This window comes from Pongo abelii, chromosome 16, assembly GCF_028885655.2.
Source record: "Pongo abelii isolate AG06213 chromosome 16, NHGRI_mPonAbe1-v2.0_pri, whole genome shotgun sequence".
In the NCBI taxonomy this organism is placed as follows: Eukaryota; Metazoa; Chordata; class Mammalia; order Primates; family Hominidae; genus Pongo; species Pongo abelii.
Window position 1 is genome coordinate 42,607,315 of NC_072001.2, and position 17,931 is coordinate 42,625,245.

General features: G+C 40.1%; 1 protein-coding gene across 4 annotated transcripts in view; it reads right to left on the reverse strand.

Annotated features, from left to right (window-relative positions):
• FSIP1 (fibrous sheath interacting protein 1) overlaps positions 1 to 17,931 on the reverse strand; it is a 196,855-nt gene that overhangs the window by 118,263 nt on the left and 60,661 nt on the right. For all 4 annotated transcript variants that reach the window (XM_024232685.3, XM_063716575.1, XM_063716576.1 and 1 more), the window contains 2 exons: positions 15,562 to 15,720; positions 2,385 to 2,522 (listed from right to left, as the gene is read on the reverse strand). In XM_024232685.3, the coding sequence (XP_024088453.2) occupies positions 2,385 to 2,522; positions 15,562 to 15,720 (297 nt within the window). The remainder of the gene's footprint in view (positions 1 to 2,384; positions 2,523 to 15,561; positions 15,721 to 17,931) is intronic.

The following is a 17,931-nucleotide window of genomic DNA, read 5'->3' on the forward strand; positions in this document are numbered from 1 at the left end:
GGGTACATGTTCAAGGTATGTGATAAATGGCCAGTGTCTTAGTCTGTTTGGGCAACAAAATAATGGTATTTTGGGTGGTTTATAAACGACATAAATTTATTTCTCACAGTTCTAGAAGCTGGGAAGTCCAAGATCGAAGATCTGGCAGGTTTGGTGCTGAGTAAGGGCCCATTTCCTTGTTGATAGGGGTAACTTCTCACTACGTCCTCACATGGTAAAAGGGGCAAATGAGTCCCCTTGGGTCTCTTTTATAAAGTCACTAATTTCACTCACGAGGGCTTCACTGACATGACCTAATCACTTCCCCAAATTCCCCACTTCCTAATCCCATCACCTTGGGGACTAGGGTTTCAACAGGAATTCTGGGGGAACACAAACATCCAGACCACAGCAGTCAGAAATCAGGAGAATGGATCACGGGGAGTGACAGGCTTAGCCCACCTTGGATTGGCAGATACAGAGTGAGAGGAAGTACCAACAGTTTTCAAAGCCAATCAAACCACAAACATTTCATTTATCACATCGAATTTACAATGTACCATCATTACCACTACAACGACTGGCTAAGAGCCCCCTTACACTTCCCTACCATTCCTACTTCTTTTTTTTTTTTTTTTTTTTTTTTTTTTTTTGAGACGGTGTCTCATTCTCTCACCCAGACTGGAGAGTGCAGTGGCGCAATCTCGGCTCACTGCAACCTCTGCCTCCTGGGTTCAAGCAGTTCTCCTGCCTCAGCCTCCCAAGCAGCTGGGACTACAGGCACACACCGCCACGCCTGGCTAATTTTTTTTGTATTTTAGTAGAGACGGGGTTTCACCTTGTTACCCAGGCTGGTCACGAACTCCTGAGCTCAGGCAATCTGCCCACCTCGGCCTCCCAAAGTGCTGGGATTACAGGCGTGAGCCACCGCACCCAGCCCATTCCTACCTCTTCTACTTCATCCCATCAACAGAATCAGAGAAATCTCTCTGAAAATGGAAATAGAGGACTCTCTGAAATATAACGCCCATGAGATTTCTCATGCAAAGCAAATAAAAATGAGCTATAAAAGAAGCACGATGTATTCATTCCCTTTAGATCTGCTGCCTAACTCTCATTAGGTGGCCCTGATCTCCTTTAGGCTCTGTGTCAGTGCTGCTATCTGTGGGCCTGCAGGCAGTGAGGGCAGTTCAGCTGGGCTTGATTACAAGGTGTGAAAACGCGATTGTGGCACACTCTGAGGGGCTCTGAAGGGAATCACATTTTAAAATCACTCACCTGATATTTACCCCACGCTGCAGCATATTAAGTGCAGCATATAAGAAGGGAGTGACTGGAAACAAGAAATCCTACAAAAACCAGGTTATAAGTGGCTAAGGCATGAGGTGACAACACTGAGAGAAGGGTGATAAAAGTAGGAACAAAAAAAAAAAGATTTTGAGTCATAAGAAACTCAGGAAGAATATGGCAACAAACTAGTCACACTGGTTAAAACTCAAAGAGGCTTGAAGATCACCCAACATGACAGAATTTAGTAGGAGACGAAAAGGGGTTACTGCAGGTAATTACCGCAAGACCACAATCACAAGCTCAGCCTTGACATGTTTAATTTTAGGTAAAATCCAGGTATCCAGCTGAAAACATTCTATGGGCAGCTGGAAAATCATAGTATGATAGAGCATTTCTAAGAGGTTCAGAGCATCAACCAGCTCACAATTGAGTTGCTTTAAGAGTTTTCACTCATCAGGAATGACATGTCTTTATGTTGAGCGAGAAAAACATGAAGTAAGCCAAGAAAGATTTGGAATGCATTAAAATTAATTAGTTACTAATAATATATTAGTAATTACAAACAAAAAGTAAGAGAATTTAAGCTATAAGTTCAAAACATAGGGATGATTTTAGGGAGAACTACCAGATTTTTCCACGAAAAACAAATATTTGTGTCACTGTCAGAATATTAGGATTATGGATTATTATTCTGACTTCAGATAGTATCTTACATACTATCTGAAGTCAGAATATGTTTTATATGTTATTTAATGTTTTACATTATATAAATTGCTTAAATTAGAATAATATCAAAGTCCTATGAATTATATTTTTAGCTTTTATTCACATTGTTACTGACAAATTCACATGGCTGATTTAACACATGAGAACAGTCATAAAACAGTCAAAAGAGACTGAAACCTTTTTTGGTACAAGTGTTGGTTACAATTAAACTTGAAATAACAGAGATGGTCGGGTGTGGTGGCCCACACCTGTAATCCTAGCACTTTGGGAGGCTGAGGTGGGCAGGTCACTTGAGCCCAGAAGTTCGAGACCAGCCTGGGCAACATAGTAAGACCCTGCCTCTATTTTTTTCTTAAAAAAAATTAATTAAAACAAAAAGAAAGACTTACCACATTTTCCTTCATCATTCTCAGCTTTTCATCAATCTCTCTCAGCCGATTATGCAGATCGCGTTGCTCTTTGATGTTCCTAAGTACCTTTTCTCCTGGAGTTGCTTCCATATTTCTTTCACCATCACGGTCAGGTTCCTAATTAAAAAAAAAAAAAAAGAAAAAAAAAAAAACATCATTCGCAGGCTGGAAATGTGCTGTCACATACCACCTCAAAGCAACTGAGCCTTGAGGGTTAGCTTTGCTTCTCAAACAATTATTTCTTCCCTTCAAAACAATATTTATAACGCTTTAAAGTCTTCCCATTTTAGGAGGTAAAGGTCCAACTGTACATATAACAAGTAGGAAAGGAACCCAACTTGTGTAATCATTTGGGAAGCAGAAGGAGACAGTGAAAAGAGCTGGGGCCAGGAAACAGGAATCTGGGTTCTGGTCCCTGCTCTGATACTTACCAGCTTGAGACCTTGGACTTTTCTCTGGACTTCAAGTTTATCATATATAAATAAGAAGGAAAAAACCCTGCCCATCCATATTATTAGAAGCAGCTGTGTAATAATGGGAAGAAAACTGGATTTGGCAAGGTCAGGAGTTTTGAATCTTCGCCCTGCCTGGTTCCTGACTAGACTGACCTGAGGGAAATGGATTAACCTCTCTGAGCTTCAGTTTCATCGTCTGTAAAACAGTAACAGTAATAATAGATCTAGGCTAAAAGTCATCACAGTATGTAGTAGGCAAGCAACAAATCTTAATGCCAAACAAATGCGAGCTGAATATGTCCTCTGAAAAGACTAAGTATTATATAATGAAAGTACTTCATTATTATCTGCAATATTTATATTGACAGAACCATATTTTCCCAAAGTTAATGTTACTTCTGGGTGATAAAAATGGGCATTTCTTGATAGGAATTTGGTCCTGTATCTAAGATTAAACTTCCTTTCTCACACACATCTGCTCTGTGTTGCCATATAAGTGATGGGCAGGAATGACATTTTTGAAATCACTCAAGCCATAATCCTGCTACTCCTTCATTCCTTACATAGAGATGGTCACCAGGAATACTATCTAGCTGCCAATCCCTAATACCTCTCTAATCAAGGCACTTGTTTCTTTCTCACTGTCTTAGTTAAGATATCCTCTTAACTAAGGTGAACCAGCAGTTTTTAAACTCCAGTGAGCTTCAGAATCATCTCCAGAGCCCAGGAAAAAATCCGAAGGACCAGCCTCTACCCAGGAGATTCTGATTCAAAAGGGAAGGACAGGACAGGCATGGTGGCTCACACCTGTAACCCCAACACTCCAGGAGGTCAAGTCAGGAGGATCCCTTGAGCCCAGAAGTTAGAGACCAGCCTAGGCAACACAGTGAGACCCCATATCTACAAAATAAAAAATAAAAAAAATTAGCTAGGCACGGTAACACCTACAGTCCCAGCCACTTGGGAGGCTGAGGTGGGAGGATCACTTGAACCTGGGAGGTCGAGGCTGCAGTGAACTGTGATCGCACCACTGCACTGCAGACTGGGCAACAGAATGAGACTCTGTCTTGAAGAAAAAAAAGGACTAAGGACCAATAAACTGAAGCACACCTACTTGCGAATTCAAGAACTACTGAGTTAGGTTGCTGCCAGAGCCTCCTGGCTGGTCTTGATGCTACTAGTCACCCTGTTGATTCCATTCTTTGCAGGGAAGACACAGAACAAGGTGCAAAGTATTCATGCCTTAGGCCCTGCCAATCTCTTCATCTCATTTCCCACTGCTTGAGACTCACACTCAAATGTGCAGCAATATTCACTACTACTAGTTCCCCCCATTCCAACCCTCCAACTCCGGAGACTCCTACGCATTTTGGGCCCAACTCAAGCATATTTCCATAATGTTCCCTGACATACCCACAAAGGACAAATTATTCTCTCAGCCACGCCACATGCTCCTTTATTGCAATTACCACACTGTCACTGCCTAGACAGTGACATGGCTGACCTTATTCTCTGTATCCCAATGCAAACTATAATCCCAAAGCTCTGTAAGCACTGGCCAATAGACTGTAATTTGGGTTTTCGAAACTTTCATCAAACTAGCAATGAATTTCAGTAAAATTCTTATTGTATACAATTCTACCAAGCAAATTATTAAAAGAGTGCGTCAATTTCAAGAAGTGATTATTTTATATTTGGCTTCATTTCTCACTTCTGGTAGCTTTCAATCTCCAGAAGCATCCTGATATGGTTTGGATCTCTGTCCCTACCAAATCTCATGTCGAATTGTAACCCCCAGTGTTGGAGGTGGTGCCTGGTGGGAGGTGATTGGGTCATGGGGGTGGAGTTCTCATGAATGGGTTAGCACCATACCCTCACTGCTGTTCTCATGATTGTGAGTGAATGAGTTACCATGAGGTCTGGTTGTTTACAAGTGTGTAGCACCTCCCTCTTCTCTCTCTCTTCCTCTTGCTCTGGCCGTGTAAGAAGTGCCTGCTTCCCCTTGACCTTCTGCCATGATTGTAAGTTTCCTGAGGCATCCCCAAAAGCAGAAGCTGCTATGCCTCCTGTACAGCCTGCAGAACCACGAGCCAATTAAACCTCTTTTCTTTATAAATTACCCATTCTCAGGTATTTCTTTATAGCAGTGAGAGAACAGACTAATACACATCTAGAGGCTGAATTATTATCAGAAATATTTTTTAAAGGAAATCTAATGTTAGGGGGAAGTTTGGAAAAAATGGTATCAAGGTCTCTTTGCAATGCTAAGCAGTCAGCGTTTCATAAACTTTCATGAAGATACACCGGCTATGAAGTAGAACACACGGTAATCTGAAAAACACCCTGGGTTTCATTTTTAAATTGAAATTATTTTAATAATATACAACTATGATTTTTTCTAAATCTTGGGGCAAGCAAAGAGAAGGCACAGAAAGAAAAAAACTATAAGTTGCACTTAATAACATTTTTAAATGTTGCTTAATCAAAACCACCATTGTGAAAATGAACAAACCACCGACTGAGAGAAAATGATCATAACACACGAATCTGACAGAGGACTTGTATCCAGAATATATAAGGAACTCCTACAACTCGATAATAAAAATAATCAAATAGACAATAATAATTAATCAAATGACAATCAAATTCTATAAAGACTTGCACAGATACTTCATAAAAGCTATGTGCATGACAAATAAGAACATGAAAACCTCCTCAACATCATTAGTCATTGGGGAAATGCAATTAAGCCACAACGAGACACTACTACAGAGCCACTAGCATGGTCCAGATGAAAAAAACTGTGAACACCAAATGTTGGAAATGTGTGAAACAACGGGGACTCTCTTACATTGTTTGCAGGACTATACAATGGTACAACCACTTTGAAAAACAGGCCATGTCTTTTTTCTTTTTTCTTTTTTCTTTTTTTTTTTTTTTTTTGAGACGGAGTCTCGCTCTGTTGCCAGGCTGGAGTGCAGTGGCGCAATCCTGGCTCACAGCAACCTCTGCCTCCTGGGTTCAAGCAATTCTCCTGCCTCAGCCTCCTGAGTAGCTGAGATTACAGGCATGCACCACCATGCCTGGCTAATTTTTGTATTTTTAGTAGAGACAGGGTTTCACCATGTTGGCCAGGATGGTCTCAATCTCTTGACCTTGTTATCCACCCACCTTGGCCTCCAAAGTGCTGGGGTTACAAGTGTGAGCCACCACACCAAAACAGGCCATTTCTTAAAAAGTTAAATGTTTGTCAATCCTGTGATCCAAAAATTCAACTCCTACGAATTTATCAAAAAGAAATTAAAATATATAACTAAAGCCTTGTACACAAATGTTCATGGCAGCTAAAAGCTGAAAACAGCCCAGGTGTCCATCAATAGAAGTATGATAAACTATGGTGAGCACCTGCCACAGCTGGGACAATCAGAGTGTTTCTCCTTGAGCTCCATCTTCTGGTTAGGTTTAGTAAAAGTGACGGGAGAGTACAGGACAGAAGGAGAGAGAGCTTGGGGTATTTTTTCCCCTTCCCCTCATGCTTTTGCACCACAGTTTGGGCAGTGATGTATCCCTGAGATGTGCAGAGTTTTCTTAGATTCAACTGTATATTCATGCTCAAAGACTAACAGAGGACACACTTAGAGCCACTCTACTCAGAAGGATATAAGACAGGAAACACAGCAGGGCAGTATCAGGTATCCCTTTTCAATGGGAGTGTTTGCTACAGTCCATGCCAAAACAATATAAGTATAAAGAGCAAAACAGCCATAAACTTCCTGTCTTAAAATCCTCATATCCTACAGGAGCCATTATCTCTTGAAATGCCCCCATAGGCACACCGAGTCCAGGGACCCAGCAAGAAACGTTCCCAGCCACAAGAATCACTGCAGTCAGAGATGCCCAAAATATGGCTTCTCCATTAGGTCTTTATAATTCTCCCAATCCAGGGATCATTTTAAGTATAAGCAAAGTCGCCTCCTAACATATTCAGCATTCCAACTTTTCTCAGATTGCCAAGGAAACAGAGTTAGGAAACTAACTACAGCTCAAATGCTCATGCTGAGGGGGCTGGGGTTGGCTAACCCTTTGCCCATGTCCTCTATTATTACAACTTCAGATGGCCAGTTCTTTTCCCCCAACTCCAGCTCTCACTGAGCTCCCACACACTTTTTCTTCCCCCGTCCACTGTGGCTAGTCTCTCGGTGTCCCAACATCCACTGTTAGCTCCTTTAAATCTATATAAATAGTCCCTTCATATAATTATCTTTGAAATCCAAGCTAGGTATTCCTTCTGTTTCTTGTCCAAAACTCTAACATACATATATATATACACACACATATATATAATTATATATACATATATATGTGTGTGTATATATGTGTGTGTGTGTATATATAGTCTGTGTGTGTATAGAGAAATAGACTGGAAGGAAATTTAACAATAATTAACTTCGTAAAAATCCTGGTTATTTAATCTTATTTTTCTTATTGTTTTGTAGTTCCTGAATTTCCTACAATAAACATATTATCAATTTCATAAGCAGACAAACCTTTTTTTTATTTTTTTTTTGAGACACAGTCTTATTCTGCCACCCAGGCTGGAGTGCAGTGGCACAACCACATCTCATTGCAGCCTCGACCTCCCAGGCTCAAGCAATCCTCCCACCTCAGCCTCTCAAGTTCAAGTGGCTGGGACTACAGGTGCACACCACCTCGCCTGGCTGATTTTTTTTGTACGAAGAAGAAATGGGTTTCACTATGTTGCCCAGGCTGATTTTGAACTCCTGGGCTCAACGGATCCTCCCGCCTCAGCCTTTCAAAGTGCTGGGATTACAGATGTGAGCCACTGATTTTTTATTTTTAATAAATTTTTCTGCCAAAGCCATTTTTGTCCTGCTCTGACAATGTGACTCTCCATACCTAAGAGGTATACACTCGAAGGTTGGATTCTAGCTTCAGTTCTGCTGGAACAATCAGCTGTGCACTTTTGAGGAAGTCACCTCCTCTTTCTGGGTCTCAGTTACTTCTGAGAAAGTTATTTCCCCTTCTAATAGCTTATGAGTCTGTCATTCTCTACAATTAGACCCAAAGGATATATAACAGCTTTATTCAGTCATGGCCTCCGATGGCATAACCATATAGTTCAAATATTTGAAAAATACTGTAGGATGAAAGCAGAAGCCAAGAGGCGGCAAGAAAAGGTTGCCACTGATGCTGATGAAAATTGCCCATCTGCAAAAAGCTCTGTGGTGCCAGGAAATTTTCTTTTCTCACAACAAAGTGCCAACCAGTACTATCTGTCCTCGTGATCATCAGGAAATATCTTGATTTCTCATAGTAGAAATATTTAATCAGATTCTCTGACCAAAATATCATTTCTGTGTTTCTGGGTCATACAGGAATGCTTTTATGGAGAATTCAGTAAAAGCTCTCCTCGATATGCCACAAGAAGAGAACTGTCCCTGAGGCCAAGATCAATAGATAATTGTTGATTTGACTAATTGGTTGCCAAGAGATTCTGAGTTTATCCTTAGAAAAATTATCTGTGGTGTTGACTAGGCCAAAAGGGATCTTTGAAGCAAAATAAACTCATTTTCAAAAATCAAAAACAGAGGAAATTACCCACAGCTTTGTAAGTTATCTGATATGCAAATAAGGCATGCATTAAGGATTGGGAAACTACAAACCTGCCTAAATAAAGACAGCTTGTCCTATGTTTTCAAGATAATGCTATACATTTCTGTAGGTTCCTGCTATTTCCTGTCATCAGATGGATTGTGTGCCTGGCAGTACCAAAAGTAGGGCAGAAGATATTTCAGGGAGATTGTTATCACCTTGGAATAATGCCATAAAATGAAGGAAACCATGACTACATCAGAAGCTTAACAGAGGAAAGCAAAGAAATATAAACTTCACAGTAATCTGTAAAATGGAGGTGGCAAGGGCAGTTTCCCAGATTTAACTGGAGATCTAACAGATTGGCACTGGAGGTAAAGAGCTCTGAAGTAACTTCTTGTTTGTTCCTCAAACACAGAAATCCACGCTTCTGTGGCTTCTATGGGTTTTGGAAATGAGCAGATGGTCAATAAGATTTCTGTGCCTGTGACTAGCATACATTTAAAAAATCCTAAATTCCTGCCCTCAACCAACACATTAAGTACATTTGGGGTCAAGTGGGGTCCATGGCCCTTACTGGAACTATACAGATCCCTGGACCCAATAATAAAACATCTTTCAGAATTACCTGAGAATGAATGGTCTGTATTTCCTCAATTTTAGCTAATATTGAGACAGGAAGAGACCAAAAAAAATTAATTGTTGCTGTCAGCAATAATAGCATGATCTTGGCAAGAAAGGAGATCAATATAAACTACAATTTTCCTCAATCAAATGTTTGCTAATTTTTTCTTGAGCTAACCAAATTGTGTACAATTGAATCAATATTTTAAGAATAAGAAAATAAATCAAATTAAGGAGGCTCTTTATATTCAATTAAACTAGTTAGTTTAAGAACACAGCAATGCCTCCTGTCAAGGAGAGCCATTTCTGAGGCCCTCCCCAACCAGAAAAAAAAAATCTAACAGTGAACTGGAATTCTAGATTTAGTAAAACTGATTTCATGAGAGATGAATAAACTATACTTGTATATAAGAGCCAAATGGAATAGAATTTACTACTGAATCTGGTTGCTAAGGATTTAAGAAACTGAATGCTTACATAACTCCTATATCTTAGATATTTCTGGAGAGAACTGGAATCTGATACATCTACAAATAAGAAGTATGGTAACTAAATTATAGAACATCACTCAGTTTTATGGTGGGATTTACAATACGTGGAAAGAACGAACTGATTTGTTGAGGGTTAGGAGATGGACACAGAAAAGTATGCACAGTTAAACCACAGATCTTAAGAAAAAAATGCTTCAATTAGTTCTCTTGCTAAGACAAAATGAAAATAAAAAGCAGATGTAAAAACTGCAACCACATATTATTCACATTACAGAAAGAGCAGTAATATGCCATTCTTTCTTTTGACTGTGACCACAAGCTTTGTTTTATGTTAAGGAAATCAGATACGTAAAAGCCAAATGCTGCTTTTAAAACATTGCCATAAAGTTAAGTGCTGGGCCAGAGCATCTATATGAGAACATCACAATCAGTGAGCCCATAAGGAAAAGAAGACTTCTTATCTGCCCTTTTCACAAAGACCAACACCTCCTTCATCTCTGAGCCACATTCCTAGAGTTCCTCAAACTATTCTGACTCAACCACATCGACTCAACCACAGTTATCATCTTAAATCTATATGCATACCAACTTACTACCTTACAGTTACCATACACAGATAAGTCAGAAAGTCTATGTTTCAACTTGTTCAGAAAACTGTTTTCTTGACCAACAAAGACAAATCTTCAAAGGAATTTCTAAAATATCATGCCTTCATCAAATAACCTTTCCTTTCTCTGTGCTCCCGCAGCATACACTTTCCGTACTTTTCATCCTATCAGTGCCCATCTGGTCGTGTTTCTTGTTTCACTGCACAGTCACTCCACAACTTGTTCTATTGTTTACATCATATCCTCTGGTAACCTACAAGCTACCTTGAGGTCAGAGATCAAGCTTCATACTAGTCTGGACACTACATCAGCCACTACAGTGTCTCCTATGAAGTAAGCAGTCATTAAAAAATGTATTGATGATCTCTGCAAAGGCTGGACAAGTAACATAAATGCATGAAGTGGGCCTTAGGGCCTGCCATACAATATAGAGTGGTGGATACTGCAGCAAACTGGAGAATCTGTGCCCCATAGAAAGAGCAGTTGCTATTCAGCTCAATCCGGTAATTGCCAAGCAAGAAGTTAGGTCTAATGCTGACATATTTTCTAATTTGAATTTTTCAAGAGAGAACTAGAAATTTGGATTTTTATAGGAATTTACCTAATTTTTAAATGTTGGCTAAAAAAAAATCTTTAAACCCTTTGTAAGCAAAAGGAGACCCACCTGGGAGCTTAACTTGTCCTGTAGGTCAGGGGTTCCCGACCCCCAGGCCATGGACGGTTCTGGTAGATGGCTTGTTAAGAACCGGGCCCCAGAGCAGGAGGTGAGCGGCAGGCACAAGTGAAGCTTCAACTGTATTTGCAGCTTCTCCCCAACACTCACGTTACCGCCTGAGCTCTGCCTCCTGTTAGATCAGCAGCATTAGATTCTCACAGTACTGTGAACCCTATCATGAACTGCACACACGAGGGATCTAGGCTGCATATTCCTTATGAGAATCTAATACCTGATGATCTGTCACTGTCTCCCATCACCCCCGGATGGAACCGTCTAGTTGCAGGAAAACAAGCTCAGAGCTGCCACTGAGTCTACATTATGGTGAGCTATATAATTATTTCGTTACAATGTAATAATAATAGAAATAAAGTACACAATAAATGTAACATGTTTGAATCATCCCGAAACCATCCCCCTCCCTGGGCCCGTGGAAGAATTGTCTTCCACGAAACCAGTCCCTGAAGCCAAAATGGTTGGGGACCACTGCTGTAGGCCACCAGTTTTCAGCCTCGTGATACATAATGGTGGTCTTCTTCTGTGTCTCTGATCCCTCTGCCTCCTTCCCTAGTTCCTCTTCCTCCTCCTGCCCCTCACTTATGGAAATAGACTTTCTGGATATTCCTTGGATGTGCGTTCTCTCTCTCCTCTGAACCACCACAGCACTTTACTTAGAGCCTTCTATGAGCCTGGGCACGGTGGCTCACGCCTGTAATCCCAGCACTTTGGGAGGCTGAGGCAGGTGGATCTCTTGAGGCCAGGAGTTCAAGACCAGCTTAGGCAACACAGTGAGACCACACCTCTACAAAAAAATTAAAAAATTAGCTGGTGTGATGGCATGCACCTGTAGTCCCAGCTTCTGGGGAGGGTGAGGTTGGAGGATCACTTGGGCCCAGGAGGTGAAGGCTGCAGCAAGCCATGATTGCACCACTGTACTTCCAGCCTGGGTGACAAGCAAGACATTGTCTCTTGAAGAAAAAAAAAGCTTTCTATGGCACTTGCCTGTGCTGTCTTGTCCACAGTTTTCTACGTATACTCAATACCTCCCATAAGGAAATAAGTTCTTTATATCACTTATAATAATATAATTGGCTGAGTTCTGTGTCACTGTGCTAAACACTTTATGTATATTAATTCAGCTACTCATTACAAGAACCCTAAAGAATATTACTATTATTTTATAAATAAGGAAAACGAGGTTTGGAGAGCTTCTAATTAGTGCCCAAGTCCACAGAACTAGTAAATGCTAGAGCCAAATTTGAAGTGAGACATTTTTTGTTTTTTTTGTTTTTTTTTGAGATGGAGTCCCGCTCTGTCCTCCAGGCTGGAGTGCAGTGGCGCGATCTCAGCTCACTGCAAGCTCTGCCTCCCATGTCACGCCATTCTTCTGCCTCAGCCTCCCGAGTAGCTGGGACTACAGGCGCCCACCACCACACCTGGCTAATTTTTTTGTATTTTTAGTAGAGACGGGATTTCACCATGTTAGCCAGGATGGTCTGGATCTCCTGACCTTGTGATCTGTCTGCCTTGGCCTCCCAAAGTGCTGGGATTACAGGTGTGAGCCACCGTGCCCAGCCTGAAGTGAGACTTTTTTATTCCAAAGTATTTTATTTGCCTGATTCATCTTGAAGTTCAGTACAATTCCTTACATCCAGGAGCACTCAATATGTGTTGAATCAATTGTTCAAAAACAAATTTATATTCCACTTAAAAGAAATTCTTTCTTAAGGAGTATGGAGAAAAATTACTGGTGAGTTAATGGTTTGCAGAAGAGTTAAAGTGAATATGAACTATGAATATTTGTGGATTAGCAACTGGTTGGAACTCATTCATCAACTGCATAGATACACAGGGTTTATTCAAGATACAGTGTATTTATACAAAAAGTAGTCCAATCCAAAAATAATATCCCTAAAATACTTTGCCATGTTAGCATTTCTGCTTTGAAAATTCAATGTGTAATGCTGGTTTTAGTTAGAAATGAAGAAATGCCAAAGGGAAATTGAACAAAAGCTCAAAAGATATTCTTTTTTTTGCATGCAAGAAGCATAAATTATTTCTTTTTAACAACTACATTACATTTTTGTTTCTACATCCAATGTGAGTCCCAAAATGTTGTTTTCCCTTTTCTTTCCAAACATATGTTATTTCACATAAAAACACATAATCTCAGTATGTAACAAAAATATAAGGTACTGGTTTTCCCTTTCATTATTTTTAAAATATCTTATCTGAATCATAAATGTGAACTCTGAAAATGTGATTTTGTTGATGATGAGAAAATGGGACCATATTCATACTTTCTTTTTTTTTTTTTTTTTTTTTTTTTGAGACAGAGTCTCGCTCTGTCACCCAGGCTGGAGTGCAGTGGCGCGATCTTGGCTCACTGCAAGCTCCGCCTCCTGAGTTCACGCCATTCTCCTGCCTCAGCCTCCCATGTAGCAGGGACTACAGGTGCCCGCCACCACGCCCGGCTAATTTTTTGTATTTTTTAGTAGAGACAGGGTTTCACCGTGTTAGCCAGGATGGTCTCAATCTCCTGACCTTGTGATCTGCCCACCTCAGCCTCCCAAAATGCTGGGATTACAGGCGTGAGCCACCACACCTGGCCCATATTCATACTTTTTATTTGAAGTCCTAATGGCCAAACAAATCTCTGAATTCTCTGTCTTTTTAAGAAGAGAAGGAAACAAAGGTCACCAGGTCATTCCCATGCTATATTTTTGCCAAAAATACACCTTTTGGATGGCTATATCAGTGCCTCAGACTTCACAGACTTCACTTCATTTGACAGCCATGAAATATTTTCTATATTTAAGACCACAGTTCAGCTCTGAGATTTCAGCTACCCTTGAAATCTAACAACAACAACAAAAATCAACTGAAACATGAAAAGAACAGAGTATCTGTGACACATTTTATTATCCCATCTAGGGTTCCTCCTTTTTGAAAAACAGAATTCAGTAACATAAATAAACTAGCCTAACTCATGTCAAAGTCCTGGGATACGGCCGGATGCGGTGGCTCATGCCTGTAATCCCAGCACTTTCGGAGGCAAAGGCAGGTGAATCACGAGGTCAGGAGATAGAAACCATCCTGACCAACATGGTGAAACCCCATCTCTACCAAAAATACAAAAATTAGCTGGGTGTGGTGGCACGTGCCTATAGTCCCAGCTACTCAGGAGGCTGAGGCAGGAGAATCACCTGAATCCAGGAGGCAGAGTTTGCAGTGAGCCGAGATCACACCACTGAACTCCAGCCTGGTGACAGAGCGAGACTCCATCTCAAAATAAAATAAAATAAAATACAAAGTCCTGGGACACATTTGAGTGAAGACAAAGATTCCAATTATCTCTGTTTTCCAAGAATTTTAATCCCACTGCAGAATTTCAAATCGATAGTGGGAACAACAGCACCACTACTGCTGTTTAAAGGGTCAGAGCAGCTGTTCCTGTCCGTCAGAAATACAATCAGTCACAAAACTGTTTCCTTGGAACACCTTCATACTGCTCCTTTCCCCTGAGGTTGCTTCAACTGGCATGAAGCTAGATCCCCAACCTTCAACTGACAGCTTAGAGAAAGTGCTTACTATAAATCAGAAGGATTACCTATAGGCTACTGATATTTAAATCTTTGGATGGTCCACGAAGATCATGGCCATCTACAACTGTAGAGAAAATGATTTGGTGAAAAGTTTTACAAAGCTGCTACAGGGTTCTTAATCTCTTATGCAATCAGACATTTTCTCCTCAGCCCACCACCCAAATCAAACCAGATTCCATGAAGTACTAAAATATAGGGATGGGGTGAGGGAGAAATTTACTTTTCTGATACGCCATACCTTCTACCAGATTTTTTTTTTTTTACAGAGAATCTCGTTGTGTTGCCCAGGCTGGAGTGCAGTGGCACTATCTCAGCTCACTGCAACCTCCACCTCCTGGGTTCAAGCGATTGTCCTGTCTCAGCCTCTCGAGTAGCTGGGATTACAAGCATGCACCACCACGCCCAGCTAATTTTTGTATTCTTAGTAGACAGGGTTTCATCATGTTGCATGTTGGCCAGGCTGGTCTTGAACTCCTGACCTCAACTGATCCACCCACCTTGGCCTCCCAAAGTGCTGGGATTATAGGCGTGAGCCACTGCACCTGCTTTGTAAAAGAATATTTAAGGGAACTACTGAGAGAAGAAACACATTCATTTCAAAACTCTCATAGGAGAGAAGTCAACATAATGAGCTTCACTGCTTGATGTTAAATTAAAGGAGTTAAAAGAATGTGGCAGAGGAAGGGACAATGGCTGCCACTGCTAATACCTAGTGCCACAGGAATAAAGAAGAATAAGGCTCTCAAAGGACTCGTGAGTACCATATCCGCTTTCTTCCCTCCCCTCTCTCTTGATCATGATCAAGATTTAGCTTAAATCATAGAGATATAATAATATTAAAATAAATATTTCCTCAGTGACCCCATCCCAGAAAATTACCAAATGAAAGAAAAGTGAGTAGAAAGTGGAAGTAACCAAAGGAATATACACACTGTTATGAAACTACGATCACTGGAAAAAGCAACTGGTTAACAACCAGATTGTAAAATTACATGAACAGCTTTAGCACACATTAACTTGAACAGTCTATGGGTTCTTCAAATACCTGATTATTCCGATTTTCAAGTCTTGGAGAAAAACTGGAAACTGTTGGGGAGGCTGCAGAGAGTTCTTGGAGTTTTATATCAATTTCAGCAAGCTGCTGATGCTGGGTGACTGCGAGTGCATATCCTTTTACTGGTACCACCCAGCCAGACTGATCACCCTAAGAGGAAACAAGGGTCACCAGGTCATTCTCAGGCTATATTTTTGCCAAAATATACCTTTCAAGTGGCTATAACAGTGCCCAGGACTTCACACACACACACACACACACACACACACCACACACAAAAATAGAATTAACACTGGGTTAGTAAAAGAATAATATGAAATAGTTTCTGGTTTTGTTATCTGCCAGCCTGTATAAAGTATCCTATAGTATTTTGAGGGGGGTTTCCCCTGTGGAACAAATCTCTTAGTTTAACAGTCTGGTTCTCATGACATTCTCATTTATCTACATCCAAAAAATGTTTTGTGACATGTTAAGTAGGAAGAAATCAGGTTTACCCTGTCATGGGACATGTATTTCCCAGAGTATTTTCAAACTCTGTCCCTTAAAAGTAACATAGCATCTATAAAATCAGTTGCTTGGGTTTCACAAACTTAATTGATCATCTTTCATTCAACTAATGTTTGTTCCACGTTATCTCATAAAACCCATTCATTACATTCATTCAAAAATAATGCCTACTGAACATATGTATTATGCTAGGCACTGGTAATTCAATATGAATATCACAAGGTTCTGCCCTCGAGGAGTTCTCAATTTCTTGGCAGCAACAATTTTAACAAGGTGTGAAGAGTGCTGGTAAGCCTTGGGCACCATGGGAACCAGAGAGGATCAACTAACCTCTGTGAGCAGGACGGGGCTGGAGAAAACAGGACCTTAATCAAAGAAACACCATGATCAGGTTTGTATTTTAAAACTGGAACTACTGAGAGCAAGAATGGAGGCAGAAAGACCAGTTAAGAAGCAACAGCTATAATCTAGAACAAAAGTGCTGAATGGCTGAACTAAGGAATGTTTTCTGGGAATCCAGAGATACATAGGAAGTAGAATTTACAGAACCTGGAGATAATTCTATGGAAGAGTAAAGGGAGACATAAAGATCAAGGATAAAGAATAAGTTCCTCAAGATAAGGATGCCCACTGTCACCACTCCTATTCAACACAGGACTGGAAGTCCTAATCAGAGTAATCAAGAAGGAGAAAAAAATAAAAGGCATTCAAATAGAAAGAGAAGAAGTTCAACTATCTGTTTGCAGACGACATGATTCTATACCTAAAAACCCCATAGTCTCTGATCAAAAGCTCCTATATTTGACAAGCAACTTCAGCAAAGTTTCAGGATACAAAATCAATGTACAAAAACCAATAACATTTCTATATACCAGCAACACCCAAGCTGAGAGTCAAATCAAGAACGCAATTCCATTCACAATAGCCATAAAAAGAGCAAAATACCTAGGAATACAACTAACCAGGGAGGTGAAAGACCTCTACAATGAGAATTAAAAAGCACTGCTCAAAGAAACCAGAGATGACACAAACAAATGGAAAAACATTCCATGCTCATGGATAGGAAGAATCAATATTGCTAAAATGGCCATACTGCCCAAAGCAATTTACAGATTCAATGCTATTCCTATCAAACTACCAATGACATTTTTAACAAAATTAGAAAAAACTATTTAAAAAATTCATATGAAACCAAAAAAGAGCCTGGATAGCCAAGGCAATCCTAAGCAAAAAGAACAAAGCTGGAGGCATCACGTTACCCGACTTCAAACTATATTACAAGGCTACAGTCACCAAAACATCACGGTACTAGTACAAAAACAGACACACAGACCAATGGAACAGAAGAGAAAGCCCAGAAATAAAGCCACACACCTACAACTATCTAATCTTCAACAAAGTTGACAAAAACAACAATGGAGAAAAGGACTCCTGTTCAATAAACGGTGCTGGCATAACTGGCTAGCCATATACAGAAGACTGAAACCAGAATTCTTCCTTACACCATATACAAAAATCAAGTAAAACCTAACTCTATAAAACCCTTAGAAGATAACCTAGGAAATACCATTGTGGACATAATCCCTGTCAAGGATTTCATAATGAAGATGCCAAAAGCAATCGCAACAAAAACAAAAATTGACAAATGGGACCTAATTAAAGAGCTTCTGCACAGCAAAAGAAACTATCAATAGGGTAAATACAATTACAGAATGGGAGAAAATATTTGTAAACCATGCATTCAACAAAGGTCTAATATCCAGAATCTATAAGGAACTTAAACAAATTAATAAGCTAAGAACAAATAACCCCATTAAAAAGTAGGCAAAAGACACAAACAGACAATTTTCTAAA